The sequence below is a fragment of the Schistocerca americana genome, chromosome 5 (genome assembly GCF_021461395.2).
Source record: "Schistocerca americana isolate TAMUIC-IGC-003095 chromosome 5, iqSchAmer2.1, whole genome shotgun sequence".
NCBI lineage: Eukaryota > Metazoa > Arthropoda > Insecta > Orthoptera > Acrididae > Schistocerca > Schistocerca americana.
In genome coordinates this window covers 67,824,272-67,844,722 of record NC_060123.1, presented here as the reverse complement: position 1 = coordinate 67,844,722, position 20,451 = coordinate 67,824,272, and the positions used below count along the sequence as shown (strand labels likewise).

The 20,451-nt window shown below is 42.4% G+C and overlaps 1 protein-coding gene across 1 annotated transcript in view; it reads left to right on the top strand.

Moving 5' to 3' along the window:
* Nucleotides 1–19,414, top strand: part of LOC124615814 — a 245,802-nt gene extending 226,388 nt beyond the window's left edge. Inside the window, exon 4 of the mRNA XM_047143955.1 lies at nucleotides 18,738–19,414. Coding sequence (XP_046999911.1) covers nucleotides 18,738–18,913 — 176 coding nt within the window. The 3' untranslated portion in view covers nucleotides 18,914–19,414. The remainder of the gene's footprint in view (nucleotides 1–18,737) is intronic.
* The last annotated feature ends 1,037 nt before the right edge of the window (nucleotides 19,415–20,451 follow it).

Sequence of the window (20,451 nt, the reverse complement as noted above, 5' to 3'; positions counted from 1 at the left end):
GCTTGCACACTGCAGGTCCATGCCTTAGTGGGGTCTGCGCCACACTCGAGCCCTACCATCAGCTGTTACCAACTGAAATCGGGACTAATCTGACCAGGCCACGGTTTTCCAATCGTCTAGAGTCCAACCGATATGATCCCGAGCCCAGGAGAGGCACTGTAGGGGATGTCGTGCTGTTAGCAAAGGCATTCGCGTTGGTCGTCTGCTCCTATAGCCCATCAACGCCACATTTCGCCGTACTGTCCTAACGGATACGTTATTCGTACGTCCCACATTGATTTCTGCGGTTATTCCACGCTGTGTTGCTTTTCTGTTAGCACTGACAACTCTACGCAAACGCCACTGCTCTCGGTCGTTAAGTGAAGGCCTCCGGCGGCTGCGTTGCCCACGGTGAGAGATAATGCCTGAAATGTGGTACTCTCGGCACACTCTTGATACTATGGATCTCGGAATATTGAATTTTCTGACGATTTCCGAACTGTAATGTCCTATAAATCTACACTCATGCTCATAAATTAAGGATAATTGCAGAATGTGGTGCCACACAACGTGGCACTACACAGAGCTGGCGCTAATAGCATAGGCACATAGGGAACACACACGACACAGATCTGTAAGTCCACAGTATTGGTGATAAGTTGAGAAAACGGTACGGAAACAATTGTGCTATAGAACGCCACTAGTTCCTGTGCATGTACCCCGACACCAATATGATCACCATGCACACGTACACAGGCCGCACAACGGGTTGGCTTACTCTGGATCAGGTGGTCGAGCAGCTGCTGGGGTATAGCCTCCCATTCTTGCACCAGTGCCTGTCGGAGCTCCTGAAGTGTCCTAGGGGTTTGAAGACGTGCAGCGATACGTCGACCGAGAGCATCCCAGACGTGCTCGAAGGGGTTTAGGTTTGGAGAACAGGCAGGCCACTCCATTCGCCTGATATATTCTGTTCCAAGGTACTCCTCCACGTTGGCAGCTCGATGGGGCCGTGCGTTATCATCCATCAGGAAGCAGGTGGGACCCACTGCACCCCTGAAAAGGCGGACATACTGGTGCAAAATGACGTCCCGATACACCTGACCTGTTACAGTTCCTCTGTCAAAGACATGCAGGGGTGTGCGTGCGCCAGTCATAATCCCACCCCACACCATCAAACCACGACCTCCATACAGGTCCCTTTCAAGGACATTAAGGGGTTGGTATGTGGTTCCTGGTTCACACCAGATGAAAACCCGGCGAGAATCACTGTTCAGACTATACCTGGACTCGTCCGTGAGTAGAACCTGGGACCACTGTTCCAATCACCATGTACTGTGTTCTTGACACCAGGCTTTACGGGCTCTGCTGCGACCAGGGTTCAATGGAATGCACCTTGCAGGTCTTCAGGCGAATAAACCATGCCTGTTCAGTCGTCTGTAGACTGTGTGTCTGGAGGCAACTGATCCAGTGGCTACGGTAAGGTCCCGAGCAAGGCTACCTGCAGCACTTCGTGGCCGTCTGCGGGCAGTGATGGTCAGATATCGGCCTTCTTGTGGTGTTGTACACTGTGGACGTCCCGTACTGTAGCGCCTGGACACGTTTCCTGACTATTGGAATCGTTGCCATAATCTTGAGATCACACTTTGTGGCACACGGAGGGCCTGTGCTACGACCTGCTGTGTTTGACCAGCCTCCAGTTGCCCTAGTATTCTACCCCTCATAAAGTCATCAATATGTGTTCTTTTTTTATGACGTTATGAGGGGTAGAATACTAGGGCGACTGGAGGCTGGTCAAACGCAGCAGGTCGTACCACAGGCCCTCCGTGTGCCACAAAGTGTGATCTCAAGATTATGGCAACGATTCCAATAGACAGGAAACGTGTGCAGGCGCTACAGTACGGGACGTAAGGTCCCAAGCAAGGCTACCTGCAGTACTCCGTGGCCGTCTGCGGGCACTGATGGTCAGATATCGGTCTTCTTGTGGTGTTGTACACTGTGGACGTCAGGCCAAATGCACCGCATGGTCATACCCCGAGGTGATTTAAACCCGCAAACCGCCCACCAGAGCATTATCCTTAATTTATGAGCATGAGTGTATTTCCAACTACCATCCCGCGCTCGAAGTCTTAATTTACGTATTATTTACATCTGTACTCTGCAAATCACTGTGAGATGCATGGCAGCGGGTACGTCCCATTGTACCTGTTATTAAGGATTCTTCCAGCTCTATTCACATATGGAGCACAAGAAGAAAGTTTTGTCTGAATACCTCTTTGCGTGTTGTAATTATTCTATTCTTACCCTCACGATACCTATGTGCGCGATACGTAGGTGGTTGCAGTATATTCCTAGAATCATGATTTAAAGCGTTTGAAACCTTGTTAGTAGACTCTCTCGGGATAGTTTACGTCTATCTTGAAGAGTCTGCCAGTTCAGTTTCTTCAGTATCTCTGTGGCACTCTTCCACAGATCAAACAAACCTGTGACCATTCGCGCTGCTCTTCTGTGCATAAGTTCAGTATCCCCTATTGGTCGTATTTGGTATGCGTTTCTAAGCTATGTACTTTGCAGACTGAGTGCACTTCCTCATTATTCTACCAATAAACCTAACACCTGCTTTACCCACCACTGGGCCTATGTGATAGGGCTGTTGATACAATATCGATATATCCTCTAATATGTCGTCATATATGGCGATATTTTACCCGATTTATCGATATCGAAATGACAACATCGAGTGCCGATATTATTCCTTCACATAATTTTTTTTCACAATTTTCGGGAAATATTTGAAATTGTTCTTTTGAAACTGTAGTAAAAAAATTTTACTTTCACTATGTGAAGGAGACTTACTAATTTTGAGCATGAGTGTATTTCCAACTATCATCCCGCGCTCGAAGTCTTAATTTACGTATTATTTACATCTATACTCTGCATGGCAGCGGGTACGTCCCATCGCACCTGTTATTAAGGATTCTTCCAGCTCTATTCACGTATGGAGCACAAGAAGAAAGTTTTGGGCACACGTTCACATCAAGTGTTTCTCTTCGACTGTGTGAAGCAAGTATAGGAGGCACGAAGAAGAAGTCCGATTACACTGGAGGGGGTGGGGGGTGTCAATGGAATAACAAGATTTCCGATGTGAAGAAATGGCACACCAGTCGCGTTATAAAAACAATTCTTAACGCATATATGGTTCTCGGGCGAGACGTCGGATGTCATAGTGCAAACTCCACAATATTTCGTCAGCGCAACTGGCCGACATCTTCAGGTGCGACGAACACACTGCTAAGGCAGGACCAGGACCCCCTATTTATGCCAGTTTTAGACAGGAAGTGCGCATGCGTGGAGGCGCCAAATTCGATGGCCAATAGCGACGATATCAGCTAGTAGCTGGAAGGACAGTAACGCCACCAACAGGATGAAGAACCAAATACTTCGGCGCACGCGCGGAGGCTGCCGCCGCTGCTCTGCGCTGCCATCGGCCGCCCCAGCGACCTCTGTCGGAGGCCGCAAGCGCGGAGGCTGCCGCTGTTACTCTGCGCTGCCATCGGCCGCCCCAGCGACCTCTGACGGAAGCCGCAAGCAAAACTGCGCGTCCACGTAGGCGCCTTGATTATTCTCCCGTTGTCAACAGAATATTTATGTTGCTGGCGAATCGTCGTCAGTCTCATGACCAATAGTATTCCTCTCTGCTCGAAGCGACTTCAATATGGCCAGTGCTGGATCCCAAGCTGTACTAAGCTGAAAGCCCGTGTCTCTGTTTACAAGATTCGTCGAGTTACTTATTTCCACTGCTTCCTTAATAACACTGTCCCAGTACGAACTCGTCGATGCGAGGATTTTTGTATGTTGATAATTCATAGAATGGCCTGTACTGAGACAATGCTCGGCCACTGCAGACTTTTCTGGTTGCTCCAGACGAGTGTAGCGTCGGTGTTCAGTGCATCTCTCTTCTACAGTGCGACAAGTTTGTCCGATGTACGACATGCCGCAGCTACAAGGAATCTCGTAAACACCGGGTTTTCTTAGGCCAAGGCTGTCCTTAGATGAGCCCAAGAGAGCTCTGAGTTTTGCCGGCGGACGAAAAACACATTTAACTCTTGGGCTCATCTAAGGACAGCCTTGGCCTAAGAAAACCCGGTGTTTACGAGATTCCTTGTAGCTGCGGCATATCGTACATCGGACAAACTTGTCGCACTGTAGAAGAGAGATGCACTGAACACCGACGCTACACTCGTCTGGAGCAACCAGAAAAGTCTGCAGTGGCCGAGCATTGTCTCAGTACAGGCCATTCTATGAATTATCAACATACAAAAATCCTCGCATCGACGAGTTCGTACTGGGACAGTGTTATTAAGGAAGCAGTGGAAATAAGTAACTCGACGAATCTTGTAAACAGAGACACGGGCTTTCAGCTTAGTACAGCTTGGGATCCAGCACTGGCCATATTGAAGTCGCTTCGAGCAGAGAGGAATACTATTGGTCATGAGACTGACGACGATTCGCCAGCAACATAAATATTCTGTTGACAACGGGAGAATAATCAAGGCGCCTACCTGGACGCGCAGTTTTGCTTGCGGCTTCCGTCAGAGGTCGCTGGGGCGGCCGATGGCAGCGCAGAGTAACAGCGGCAGCCTCCGCGCTTGCGGCCTCCGACAGAGGTCGCTGGGGCGGCCGATGGCAGCGCAGAGCAGTGGCGGCAGCCTCCGCGCGTGCGCCGAAGTATTTGGTTCTTCATCCTGTTGGTGGCGTTACTGTCCTTCCAGCTACTAGCTGATATCGTCGCTATTGGCCATCGAATTTGGCGCCTCCACGCATGCGCACTTCCTGTCTAAAACTGGCATAAATAGGGGGTCCTGGTCCTGCCTTAGCAGTGTGTTCGTCGCACCTGAAGATGTCGGCCAGTTGCGCTGACGAAATATTGTGGAGTTTGCACTATGACATCCGACGTCTCGCCCGAGAACCATATATACAACATGTCCGTCGGGAAAGCCTCAAGCAACAAATTCTTAACGCAGTTAGCGTACTATTTCTTCACATCGCCATTCTTCAAAAATAGTTACTGAAAACGATGAACAAAAATCTAAATGACAAGATTGGACTTTGAGGTGGGCGGAAACGTCTGGGGGGAAATGCTGACATAGTCGGTGCTCGACGCTACAAACAGAAACTGTAGTGCGTAACTGTACCGCGACATTTTGACACTACAACTGTTATGTCGCTGGCGTTTTCAGAAATGAAAAAAACGAATAAATCGACACAAAGTGTTCCGGACAAGTCCGATATGTGACGAAACCGAAGGACGGATCTATCGAACACCTTTTATTGTGCCACTTACACGCAGTTACCATTGTCAGCTAAGTGCTTATCGCCAAGCGTAAACGTGCATCAAAAATGGTTCAAATGGTTCTGAGCGCTATGGGACTTAACATCTGTGGTCATCAGTCCCCTAGAACTTAGAACTACTTAAACCTAACTAACCTAAGGACATCACACACACCCATGCCCGAGGCAGGATTCGAACCTGCGACCGTAGCAGTCGCGCGGTTCCGGACTGCGCGCCTAGAACCGCTAGACCACCGCGGCCGGCGTAAACGTGCATCGACTTCCTTTCAGTTCTTGCTCTAACAGTAAGAGGGATAAGCAGGCTACTGGCTTATTGATCTGCAGAATATCTAATAATAAATCAGTACTTATACATACAGCTCTAAAACCGGCAGCATATTTTTATAGGCCGGTACGTCGACGTCTTTTCCGTCGATATTCCCACACTTTTCTTCTGTATATAGACGGACGATAATGATACTTTTTTAAATATCGATATATCGGTTCAAATGGCTCTAACCACTATGGGACTTAATATCCGAGGTCATCAGTCCCCTAGACTTAGAACTACTTAAACCTAACTAACCAAGGACATCACACACATCCATGCCCGAGGCAGGATTCGATCCTGCGGCCCTAGTAGCAGCGCGGTTCCGGACTGAAGCGCCAACAACCGCTCGCCCGAAACGGCCGGCTGTTATATCGGATTCGCGATCTTTTTAAAAATATCAACAGTCCTACTATGTGATCATTCCAAGTCATACGCCTACAAAACGTTACACCCAGGTACTTGTATGAGTTGGCCGATGCCAACAGTGATTCATCGATATTATAGTCATAGGATACTATGTTTTTTTTCCTTTTGTGAAGTGCACAATTTTTCATTTTTAAACATTTAAAGTAAGTTGCCAGTCTTTGCACCACTTCGAAATCTTATCAAGATCTGACTGAAAAATGTATGCAGCTTCTTTCAGACCGTACTGCATTATCGACAACTGCATCATATGCAAGAATTCTGAGGCTGGTATTAATATTGTCTGCAAGGTCATTAATATACACCATGAACAGCAAGGGTCCCACCACACTTCCCTAGGGCACACCCAAAGTTACTTCTGCGGCTGAAAAATACCATCCATCCAAGAAAATATGCTGTCTCTCCCATCCCAAAAAGTCCTGAATCCGGTCACAAACTTCACTTAATTCCTATCGTGTGACCAGAATCACATGATAAACCTTTTCAAACGGCTCACCTGAGTATGTACGCGACACTACTGCAATCTGCAGGGGGCACCAAATTCATATTGTTGATGAAAGAAACTTTTGTTTCACAAAACGCCTATCATCAAGCGCACTTTGGTCTGTCGATTATTCATATGATTTTGAAACACATCCCAGTTGGTTTTTGAACGTTCAAAATGGCTCTGAGCACTATGCGACTTAACTTCTGACGTCATCAGTCGCCTAGAACTTAGAACTAATTAAACCCAACTAACCTAAGGACATCACACACATCCATGCCCGAGGCAGGATTCGAACCTGCGACCGTAGCGGTCGCTCGGTTCCAGACTGCAGCGCCTAGAACCGCACGGCCACTCCGGCGTTTTTGAACGTTTTTTAACACATTCTAAGTCGATTTCTAAACGAATAATGACTTTTGAATGCATACACTGCATACGTGGTGTCTCTGTCAAGGGAATCCCCGTTACACCTAGAAATAGAAAGCTCTCCCCCAGACAAAAATCGACGGGGCTATAGGAACTGAGCCGAATTAATTTATGTGGCTCATTGGGCGTGCGAATGGTATGCGTCATTATAATAATTCGCGAAACACATAGATTCATACTACCAGAGTGGAAATACACGACTAACGGGAATAACAAGTAAGAAAGATTACATATTCTCTTCTCAGTGCATCCAAGAAAATGAAATTTTGACAGAAAATTTTTGACAGATCGGTTCACTACTAAGGGCCTGTTGCAAAGTCCGTGCTTAGCAGCCGCTTAAGTTCTATTGTGAAAACGAGTTGTACGAACATAAAATAACGTCTAGCCAGGGAATAAAGGTGGGATAACAAAACCGGTGATTGTGGCACGGTTAGTGAGGTTAACCAGAGAATAGGGTTTGACAATTTGACAATGGCAAGAACAGTTACAGAATTAGTGATAAGAAGATTGTTAGAACGAAGAAGGACAAGAAACGGAGACATCACACAAATTATATGAAAAAGTATGATGGTTCCAATTTTGTGTAAAAATGTCATACTAACGACTACTTTTCGATCTCATGTTAATAAAATGGAGCATATGAATGAAATGCGAAACTGTTTACTGACATAAAACTTTTTGCTTGTACTTTGCCTAACAGGCTTTCGGTATTGCTACTTCGTGAATTATATTCTCTCGTGTTATTTATGTAAATAAGGTAGACAAAAATGACCATTTGTGCCAAAGCAGTCTCGACTATTTGGCGTGTGTTACAGCTGCTGCAACATTAGAAAAACCTGCTTCCTTTGATCTAGCAGACAGTGACAAAATGGACGTAATCAAATCGAGAAACCACTTCAGTCTTGGGTACTATTCGTATTAACAGCTTTTTCAGTATTAGACAACGATATTTTGATCTTTCATGTAGCAAAACGTTTGACGAAGTTGATGAGGTAATAGATTCTTTCGCAGAAAGGAAAGCACGCCGTATAAACCTGCAGTAAGATAAGAGAGAAAAAATTGCTGTGACCCAAGGGTTGAAGAAATATGTACTGTCTTGCTTGTCCCTTGTCTTTACTGATTTTGTGTTTCCTATATTTAATTTTATGTCACACAAAAGAGAAAGTTATAAGCTAATAGGCAATAAAATTTCACTTGACGCCTTCCTGAGAGACAATCTCTATTCCTTCCAAATTAATAATATAAGTGTAGACCAGATTGGCTCGAATTCAAAAAAATAGTATCGGCAGCAATTGGAAGATTTATACCGAATTAATCAACAAACGACGGATGTGATCCTCCTTGATACTCAAAACGGGTCAGAACACTGTTGCAAAAACAACGAAACAAACATGCCAAATTTAAACAGACGCAAAATCTCCAAGATTGGCGATCTTTTACACAAGTTCGAAGTTTAGCGCGGACTTTAATGCGCGATGCTTATAACAATTTCCACAACGAAACTTTGTCTCGAAACCTGGCAGAAAATCCAAAGCGATGTTGGTCGTATGTGAAGTATGTTAGCGGCAAGAAACAATCAATGCCTTGTCTGCGCGATAGCAATGGAAATACTATCGAAGACAGTGCTGTAGAAGTAAATGTCCTCGGGGTAGTGAAGCAACTTAAATCACTTAATACAAGCAAGTCTTCTGGTCCAGACTGTGTACCAATTAGGTTCCTTTGAGTGTATGATGATGCATTAGCTCCATACTTAACAACATATACAATCGTCCGCTCGACGAAAGATCCGTACCCAAAGTCTGGAAAGTTGCACTGTCACACCAATATTCAAGAAAGGTAGTAGGAGTAATCCACTTAATTACAGGCCCATATCGTTAATGTCGATATGCAGCAGGATTCTGGAACATATATTGTGTACGAACATAATGAATTACCTCGAAGAAAATGGTCTATTGACACACAGCCAACATGGGTTTAGAAAACATCGTTCTTGTAAAACACAACTAGCTCTTTCTTCGAATGAAGTGTTGAGTGCTATTGACAAGGGATTTCAGATCGATTCCGTATTTCTGGATTTCCGGAAGGCTTTTTGACACTGTACCGCACAAGCGGCTTGTAGTGAAATTGCGTGCTTATGGAATATCGTCTCAGTTATGTGTCTGGATTTGTGACTTCCTGTCAGAGAAATCACAGTTCGGAAAGTCATCGAGTAAAACAGTAGTGATTTCTGGCGTTCCCAAGGTAGTGTTATGGGCCCTCTGCTGCTCCTTGTCTATATAAACGATTTGGGAGGCAATCTGAGCAGTCGTCTTAGGTTGTTTGCAGATGACGCTGTAGTTTATCGACTAATAAAGTCATCAGAAGATCAAAAAAAATTGCAAAATGATTTAGAAAAGACACCTGAATGGTGCGAAAATTGACAGTTGACCGAAAATAATGAAAAGTGTGAGGTCATCCACATGAGTGCTAAAAGAAATTCGTTAAAAATCGGTTACACTATAAATCAGTCTAATATAAAGGCCGCAAATTCAACTAAATACCTAGGAACTACAATTACGAACAACTAAAATTGGAAGGAACACACAGAAAATGTTGTGGGGAAGGCTAGCCAAAGACTGCGTTTTATTGCCAGGACACTTAGAAAACATAACAGACATACTAAGGAGACTGCCTACACTACGCTTGTCCGCCCTCTTTTAGAATACTGCTACGCGGTGTGGGATCCTCACCAGGTAGGACTGACGGAGTACATCGAATAAGTTCAAAGTAGGGCAGCACGTTTTGTATCATCGCGAAATATGGGAGAGAGTGTCACTGAAATGATACAGGATTTGGGCTGGACATCATTAAAAGAAAGGCGTTTTTCGTTGCGACGGAATCTTCTCACGAAATTCAAATCACCAACTTTCTCCTCCGAATGCGAAAATATTTTGTTGGCACCGACCTACATAGGGAGAAACGATCATCACGATAAAATAAGGGAAATCAGAACTCGTACGTAAAAATATAGGTGCTCGTTCCTTCCGCGCGCTATACGAGATTGGAATAATAGAGAATAGTGGAGGTGGTTCGATGAACCCTCTGCCAGGTACTTACATGTGATTTGCAGAATGTCTGTGTACATGTAGAAAGAGTGTAAATTTTCTGAAGAGTTCTTATGCTCCCGTTCACAAATAATCCCACCCAGTATTAAGTGTGAGGTTATTTTCTGTCAGGGGAGGCGGGGGGGGGGGGGGGGGGGGTAGGATGTAAAACCGGTCGACTGGGGGCAGGACAGACACCACAGGACATTTTAATTTCCACTGTCCTGGATATACGTTTAATGGCCTCCCTTAGAAACTATACACGTTTGAATTCCACAGAGCGAAATACAGTAACGAGCAATAGAAGAATGCTGTGTGAAGAGACGTGGCTCTGCACTTTGCTATACGTAAGGTCGAATATCATGTCTTACATTTCCTCGAACATATATGTTTTACATATCAGAAATATGTGCGCTACAAAATGAACATATTTTTGAAAAATAGATTTTTTTTTTTTTTTTTAGATTTTTGATGTTCTATCTCAAACTAGCGAGAGGGAGGGGGGCGGTGCCACTATCAAGTTTTTGCCCCGGTTAGGAAATATCGTAGATCCAGGGCTGATTACCGGTACCCTACACTGTTTACAGAAAAAAACATCACTCATGCGTGCTAATCCTTGTAAGTCTGTAGCCCTGGATGCGCGTATTTGCTTAACTTGCTTCATACACACTGAATTTTGGCCTAGCTGCTACGACATGGGTTTGGCAACGGTGCTAATCCGTCACGAAACCACAAACCTCAGAGAAGCTCAAATTATCACGACCAGAAAGTTGCCGTAGTTTTTGAACCAGTTCATACAACCTGCTATTGGAAAGCAGTAAAAGTCGACGACAGCTGGGGTCGGGTAACTGTCTTGCTTAGCAACAGAGAGCAAAACAACGTAGGCAAAAATCCCAATTCCCGCAAGTTTAACAGGAGTGAGCGAATGGTTGTTGCAATAGGTGAATGAACTGCCGTTGACGATGTAGTTCCATCTGGTGCTGCCACAACCTCAAAAACTCAGGCTCCATGATTGCACAATGAGTAATATCCTCGTCGCCAATTTACTATCCTACTAGGCACGAGTAGAAAAACACGGGGGCTACGGTGACCGGTAGAACAAATGACAGTACCGAGTGGATGGCAACAATTAAGTCCACATAGAGAACGATGGGGGTAGAATCAATCGAGAAAACAGCAAGGGCGTCGGAAGCGTTCTAGAACAGTCGAGACTGAACAGCGAAAGGGAGAAAACCATAAAAAGGCAATAGTCGAACATTGTATCATATGGCGCAGTGTGATGGCAACGCGAGATAATAGGCAAGTGGCAGTAGGTGACCTCGCGCTCGTATTTACGCACAGAACTCCAGATGGTGCACACATTTTACTCAACGTGCGCTTTCTGCAGAGTATGTACTTGCCAGCAGCACGCTAACAACTTTAGTTTGCTGTGATGTTCCGCCTTACAAGCGAGTTTTCTTGTTTCAAATATTGTCGCGAAGCTGTCAACGATGCGCTCATGTGGCAGCGTAGTCTGCACGATAACATGTGTTCAGGTCGTCCCGCAGATGCGGTAGGATATAGGTCATAATCATCAGTTATCTGCTATATTAGCAGGTCCTTTGCCTCTCCATTTTCTGCGATCCATTGCTTCCTTCTTAAGGCTGCTGTGTGTTGTACCGTCCATCATGTCATCCAGTATCTGGAATCTCTTCCTTCCTCGCTTCCTTTTCCCTTCTACATAACCTTCTAAAACTGTTTTTATCAGTCCGTCATTCTTTCTTAATATACGCCCAATCTAATTTCTTTTTCTTCTCTTTATTACATCTAGTAACTGTCTTTTCTCTCCCACTCTTCTCAGTACCTCTTCATTTTTTTCTCTGTCCATCCAACTTTTTCTTCCCATCTTCCGCCATGTCCAGATCTCAAAAGCCTCCAGCCTTTCTCTGTCTTTTTTCTTCATAGTCCATGTTTCAGCGCCATATAGAAGAACACTGCATACAAGACATTTTATGAGTCTCTTTCTGAGTTCTCTGTCCAGACCGCTGCAGAAGATTCTCCTTTTCGTATAAAACGCCTCTTTTGCCATTGCTACCCTTGTTTTAATTTCTGTGGTGCACTTCCAGTCGGTGTCTATCCTGCTTCCAAGATACTTAAAATTTTGCACCTGTTCTAGTGTTTCTCCATTCAGCACAATTTTTATTTCCTTATTTCCTCCTATTGCCAATACTTTTGTTTTATTTGTGTTAATTTTCATTCCATATTTTTTTCCGTTAGTTGCAATGGTGTCCACCAAATCCTGTAATTCTTTTTCCCCTGTGGCTAGAAGGACCATGTCATCAGCAAATCTCAAGCACCCTACTCTTCTTCCTCCAATTTCTACTCCTTTGTCATCTAATGAACATTGGTCAATCATATTTTCCAAGTACAGGTTGAAAAGAGTAGGTGATAAACTGCATTCTTGTCTTACTCCTTTCCCTAGTCTGATCCAGTTTGTACTTTCTCCTCTCACTTTAACTGAAACTTTTTGATTAAGGTATAATGAGTTTATAAGTCTTCTGGTTTTCCAATCCACTCTCTTTTCCCTCATAATAGTCGCCAGCTTGTCCCAAACGACATTGTCAAATGCCTTTTCTAAATCGATGAAGCACATATATAGGTCTCTTCCTTTTTCAATAAACCTTTCTCCCAAGATTCGTAGGAGCCCTATTGCATCTCTGGTGCCCGTATTCCGTCTAAAGCCAAACTGCTCCTCGCCGAGATTCTCCTCTATTACTTTTTCAAGTCTTTTATTAATTATTCTTAAGATCACTTTGGCTGCATGTGAAATGAGGCTGATTGTCCTGTGCTCGCTGCATTTCTTGGTTCCTTGTTTTTTCGGTAATGGAATCATTACTGTTGTCAAAAAGTCCTCAGGCCATTCACCACTGTCATATATTTTATTACATAACCTCAATATTTCTCTTATTCCATTGTGGTTCAAGCATTTTAGTATTTCTCCCGGTATTGTATCTGTACCTACTGCTTTGCCATTTTTCATTGCAGCAATGGCAGACTTTACTTCTTCCATTATGATGGTCGGTCCTTTCTCTTCATCACTTACGCTGTTGTGTGATTCAAGTTCCAGAGTTTCTGGTTTGCTATTTGTGTCATATAGCTCTTTTGTATATTCTTCCCATCTCTGGAGGACATCGTCACGATCTTTGTACACTACCTCTTCGTCTTTACTCAAAATTTCCATAGTAGCACTTCCTGCTCTGTTTTGTTCCCATGTCATAGTCTTTACTCTGTTGTACAGTAAGTCGTATCTTCCCTTCCTGTCCAGTTCTTCAATTTCATCACATTCCTCTTTTAGCCATTTTTAGGTACCGTACCGTTAATCGAAGTGGAATATTAACAAGTTTTTGTAGAGAAATCACACGCCACTGGTAGGGCAAATCGTGAGTCCAAATATGGGGAGTGTCGCTTTTAGGAAATTAGGTTGTATTTATGAAGGAAGCGGGTTACTCCAGATTTTGTTACCAACCTCGCTATTATTGAAGCACGCAAAGATTCTTTGCCAAAGAGTATTAGTATTAATTCACAGACGCCGTGGATTTGTAGAACTAAGCAGTAAACACAGTTCTCAAAAGTATTTCACAGTGACATCAACTGAAAATATGGAATTCATTATTTATTTATCAAAACTACTGGTATCGGTAGTGTGAACAAGAATCAGTAAATCTTTGGAGGTGCAGTTTTCGGAATGTGCAGACGATGGTTTAGTTGATTTTGGATAAAGTGTTTTTACTTCAGCAGCGTCCTGATTATTCAAGTTAATGATTGTATTTAAATCATTTTGCCACTGTGAGAAATAGGCTAATTATTTCCTCACAGGAGATTGCAAAATGTATGCCTGTCCGCTAGTTGAAAAACAGATGGGAAATATTACAAGACTCCATGTGAACACTGTCCAACATTTTTGGGAAGAACTACAATTAGAGCATCAGTTGCATGGCGGGTCTATTCACTCAAAACACCTGCAATGACCATTCACCTCATTTCAGAAAGTTGGCATCATTTCAACCTTCAGTGATCAGTATCGGGAATTGCTACAAAGCCTACCCAAAGATTGAAATGTCATGTTTTTGTTTCATCGAAAGCATACATGGAAAGAAAACGGAGATATCTGGCCACGTAGCTGACTTGGGGTTGCCCAGCTGGATTGAAAATTATATTGTGTGGAATGAGTCGTCTGTGTTGCATTAGTCATCTCCACAAGATTCTGTGACCAATAACACTGAATGCCAAGAAAAAGTATGGACATTATTTATTTATCTTCTATTTGAGTTTTCATTCTTATTTTTGGTTGCAGTAAGCTTATTTCAGAAAACCAGAAGTTCTGTATACATTGTTAATCTTCGTAAGCTTTTCCATCATCTTCAGTTTCCACCTCAAAGTAGAACAAAATTGTTTTTTGTGACCCTACTTGCTGACTTCCTCGGTTTCGCAGTTAAATGACACACCGTCCGATTCAGACTTTTTGTTGCGATATTATAGTTTACGGCCGTGTTGCACATCTTCAGGCAACACAAATGCGCCCCATTAATAACAGCTGCATGACCAAGATTTCTTGTGTGTTCTAAATTCATTTACATTAACATTTGACGATATTTGGTGAGGTAGCATGCCCGAGTGGTCTAAGGCCGGTATTACACTATCAAATTTCTTTGTCAAATATCTTTGCCCAAAATCTTTGTCAAAGATATTTGATGGTGTAATAGGAACTTTGTCAAATGTCGTCCAATATTTGATCAAATCTAGGGCCTCGCTGTAGATTTGATCAAAGAAATCGCTTGTCTTCTGTTCACTGCAATGTGACATGTTACCACATGGAACGCTAGCATCGCTGCAGTGTTCTATCATCTGTAGTGTTTTTATAAACATTGCTGGTAAATACAATTGGTGTGTGCCGACAACTACAAAATTAATAGAGATGTATGAAGCTGATGAGGCACTTTACAATGTGAGGCACCCTGAATACAAAAATAAAATAAGAAGATCGGAGACCTGACCTGACCTGACCTGACCTAACCTAACCTAACCGAACCTAACATAACTCTCTTCTGTAGCAGGGAATCGGAGTGTTACAGTGAGCCTGTCTTCTGAAGATGTAGCAGCTCTTAAGTGAATATTGTGCTTTGTGATATGAGGATACACTTCACTGAGCACATACAGGAATGTATGCTCATCCATTCCTAAAGGGACTCGTATAAAGCGCCAATCCGAAAGGCTGTGGGTTCGAATTCCACTGCTGCCACAAAGTTTTAATTGGACCAGTTCTGCACTAGCATCTGGAGCAAGTAGAAGTATCCCCCATGTAGTATTTGACGTACAACTTGGTGCATTCTGTGGCCATTACCTTCAGAAAGGCATAAAGTAGATAATGTTCGAGTGAACATCAGTCTACACTTGTCAAGTGGACAGCATTCCAAATAATGTGAACAAATTATTTTGCAGGTTCCCTGATTAATTTACATTTCCCATTGTTTACACCAATGAGGAATTTTTCTCAATATCCCTCTGTAAATAAACAGACTTGTAACAGGCTTTCACAAATGTTGGAAATATCAGTGACACCTTTGAAGAGGGTCAGATGATTAGAGTAAACCGTTGAAAACTGGCGCTATTTATACCTGAGCAGTATTCTCTCTCTCTCTCTCTCTCTCTCTCTCTCTCTCTCTCTCTCTCTCTCTCTCTCTCTCTCTTTTTTGTGTATAGGAAATCCCTGTTAATAGATATCTAAGCAAGACTCACCTGTAGAAGACCAAAATTACAGAAATGTTTTATTATTGGTATTAAGTTTCATTTTATGTATGCCATTACCATACTGTACAATCTATTCTACCTTAATTTCATGATAGGAACCGAGAGTTCATCATTCGACATCGAGAAACAGAAGAAAAATTAACAAAAATATGATCAATATTGATCATTTTAGTAAAGGTGTTTTTATATACAGGGTGATTCAAAAAGAATACCACAACTTTAAAAATGTGTATTTAATGAAAGAAACATAATATAACCTTCTGTTATACATCATTACAAAGAGTATTTAAAAAGGGTTTTTTTTCACTCAAAAACAAGTTCAGAGATGTTCAATATGGCCCCCTCCAGACACACGAGCAATATCAACCCGATACTCCAACTCGTTCCACACTCTCTGTAGCATATCAGGCGTAACAGTTTGGATAGCTGCTGTTATTTCTCGTTTCAAATCATCAATGGTGGCTGGGAGAGGTGGCCGAAACACCATATCCGTAACATACCCCCATAAGAAAAAATCGCAGTGGGTAAGATCAGGGCTTCTTGGAGGCCAGTGATGAAGTGCTCTGTCACGGGCTGCCTGGCGGCCGATCCATCGCCTCGGGTAGTTGACGTTCAGGTAGTTACAGACAGATAAGTGCCAATGTGGTGGCGCTCCATCCTGCTGAAATATGAATTGTTGTGCTTCTTGTTCGAGCTGAGGGAACAGCCAGTTCTCTAACATCTCCAGATACTGTAGTCCAGTTACAGTAGCACCTTTGAAGAAAAAGGGACCAAAAACTTTATTGGCTGAAATGGCACAGAAAACGTTCACCTTAGGCGAGTCACGTTCATACTGAGTTGTTTCCCGCGGATTCTCAGTGCCCCATATACAGACATTGTGACGGTTGACTTTCCCGTTAGTGTGGAAAGTTGCTTCATCACTAAACACAATCTTTGAAACGAAAGATTCATCTGTTTCCATTTGAGCAAGGATAAAATCACAGAAATCGATTCTTTTAATCTGATCAGCTGCAGACAGTGCTTGAACCAATTTCAGACGATAAGGTTTCATAACTAACCTTTTTTGTAGGACTCTCCATACAGTTGATTGTGTAATTTGCAGCTCTCTGCTAGCTCTGCGAGTCGATTTTCCTGGGCTGCGAACAAATGCTTGCTGGATGCGTGCTACATTTTCATCACTCGTTCTCGGCCGTCCAGAACTTTTCCCTTTGCACAAACACCCATTCTCTTAAACTGTTTATACCAACATTTAATACACCACCTATCAGGAGGTTTAACACCATACTTCGTTCGAAATGCACGCTGAACAACTGTCGTCGATTCACTTCTGCCGTACTCAATAACACAAAAAGCTTTCTGTTGAGCGGTCGCCATCTTAGCATCAACTGACGCTGACGCCTAGTCAACAGTGCCTCAAACGAACAAATGTACAACTAAATGAAACTTTATAGCTCCCTTAATTCGCCGACAGATAGTGCTTAGCTCTGCCTTTTGTCGTTGCAGAGTTTTAAATTCCTAAAGTTGTGGTATTCTTTTTGAATCACCCTGTACTACTTCATTCAAAACATGTCATTAGAAAATGAAGAAATAAGGATTGAACAGAAACTTGGAATGGCTAAATTACATTTTATAACTGTGTTTTAATAATACTGAAAAAACTGAAAATTATGTTTCATGTGGAATATTTTGAAACAGGTCTCAAAGCACAATCATACATCACATAGTTTGCTTGTGAAACTAGTCTAACAATTTGCTGTGTGTCGTCATTTCAGCACTTTAAATAATTGCAGATGTAAGTTTGTTATGATGCCACTGCACACAACACTTTTAATAAAGTACGGATCACAAAATTCTCAGCAGAATGAAAATGCCCCACAGAATGAATGGCCGGCACAAACACACAGCAGTAATTGATGAAAACTAAATTACACAATCCCATCTGTTTGCAGGCAAGTGCTGTTGGTAGCTGTGTTCCGCATTTTGTGACGAGAGTTTACAGGCCATGCTGACATGAAATTATTGGGAGTGTTTTGATGTTTATAACCTGGTTTTGTACTGCTTTAGTTAATGTAAACTGATATTACAAGTGCAATAAGTAAGTAACCCAGTCAGACACAATGGATATATTCTGACGGGACTCACTTGTGTTTTGTCGTAAATTAAAACAAATGTATGTACTCCAGTATACAACTTTGTCTTTAGTTGCTTTGGTAATATTCTCGTGAATATTAAATCCTTTGGCACAATTGTTCATATTTTTGGCAGAAAAGGATTAAAGGGGTACTAACTGTGGCTGTTAGATGTGCATTTACAGTAAGTAATTTTATCACTGTATCTTTTTTCCCCAGTCACTAAAACTTAATAGGTCATATTTATTAATATTTCAGACAGGGAAAGTTAGACAAATAAAATACATTCACTCATTGTGGATGTAAGCAGCGTTGCCCATTTGCGGAAATTTAAAGTTGAGTGTCAAACTAGTTATCAAACACAGCTGCTGGTTTGCAGCTTCTTCTTTGTTCCTTCCACAGTTTACACCAAAAGTAAAATTTTTTTGTCATAAATTATCCTATTGAAGATGTGATAATATCCAACCCTCTTCCTTGTATTGTATCCCGGACATTCACAACTCCATGTGCACACCTCTGTGGAGTTTGGAAGGAACTGAGCTTTGAACTGAACTGTAGCTAAAGTGACTCATTCAGAAATATAATAGATTTGATATCCACATTTCAGAACTAGCTTTTAACTTATCATAAATTATCAGTGAGATGTTACATTTGTGTATTTGTTCCTTCTCTTACAGTTTTCTCGCACTATCAGTTACGTGCTAGTCTCTCTTTTTCCCACCTCTGCACAACCTTAGAATGTGACACTCTATGTTCTGTGATGGCAGGTGACTGCAAGACATGTGCCGGCTGCGAAGAGGCCAACGCCAGTGACTGGCCCCGCTGCTGCCAGCATGGGGGCTACTGCTGCTACGAGCTGGTCGCTGCCTGCAACTCCTGTAACATTACAGTCTTGCAGCCATTCTGCAGCAAGCACCTGAAACGGTGCTTCGAATCCAACTGAAGTTGTGCTTCAAAAAGCCACTAAATAGGCAGGAGGGTGACAAATTGGAAGCTAGTCACTAGGTGTCATGCAGTTGATTACACATTCGTGCATCAGACTGCTGTAGGACTGCTGTAGAGGTTCTCCTATTTTTAATTTGAATATTTAGTTCTTTCCATAGCCATCAATTAAATTTCAAAGGTTACAGTATTGCAACTTACATATTGTAAGAATAAATATTCTGTGTACAAATAAACCATCATTACAGGAAAGAGACTTAAATTTGCCTACCACCTGACTCACATGTATCATGTCTCATATCAGCCTTATTGATTGTATCCACAGATGGTAGGCCCACTATCTTTTGTACTTGCTATCAGTCACTAATATTCGTGAATGCAGAAGTATTTGTGTGTAATTTAATACACATTTGTGGTTGTTCATTAACAGTTAAGAATTAAATGTATTCTCCAAAGTAACTAACTGTAAACAACATTGTGTTGAATAAATATTTACAAAGTTTTTTGTTTCAATTTACTACTTTAATCATATTAAATGCATGTTATAACAGCGATATAACATACTTTTGGAGCTAGTCTGTGAAACAGCAGGTGGCAAACCAGATCACCACACCTAGCATTTTTCTAATGTAGCACTGGACACAGACTCAGGAGAAGCAATTGTCATTTTTCCATCGTTTCACATACATTCAGCCTGCATGCTATTCCAAATCACTGTGAGACTTGTCTATTACTGTTTCATGATTTAATGATGTTCAATTGAGTGGGTTATCAGTGCCCGAACTTTTTCTGACTATCACACTTGTGTGCACATTTTATATTCAAGCACGTCTCATTTACAGTTTGAAAATTGTCCTTATATAAAATATATTCTAAATGCACATGGATGAGACATTGTACAGTACTGAAATGTTCATCGGCAGTGATGTATTGATTACTTTCAACGTTTTGAAGGACCAAGCCACCCTGGCAATACTCTAAAAAAATGTTCAAATGTGTGTGAATTCTTAAGGGACCAAACTGCTGAGGTCATCGGTCCCTAGACTTACACGTTACTTAAACTAACTTATGCTCAGAACAACACACACACCCATGCCTGAGGATGTTTCCTGGACGTTTTTATTGTGTTTTGATCCGTATTGACACCTCTTAAAATAAGGAGTACTTTTTTAACACTACGTATATGAAAAAAGTTATTGTTGCTCAGATGCCTAAGAATTCTGTTGAATGTGGGCAGTTAAGCATCCAGTAGTTCAAAAATCGCTTACTAGCATATTTTTCACAATTTCATCTCGTGTTTTTGTCTCAGTGACAGATGTGTTTAAGAATGTTACACTGGATTCTGTCTGCTGGTACATTGTCAGTCCGACCACTTATCTGTTCAGATATACCTTATAAATACATTTTGTTTACTATGTGACAGTGGAGAACTCGAACAAAGAGTTTCTAGGAAACAACAAACACTATTCTTCAACAATGTTTGGGGTTCATGAATGGTTTGGGTTCAATGTTCTATGACCAATGTCATTAGATATGAGC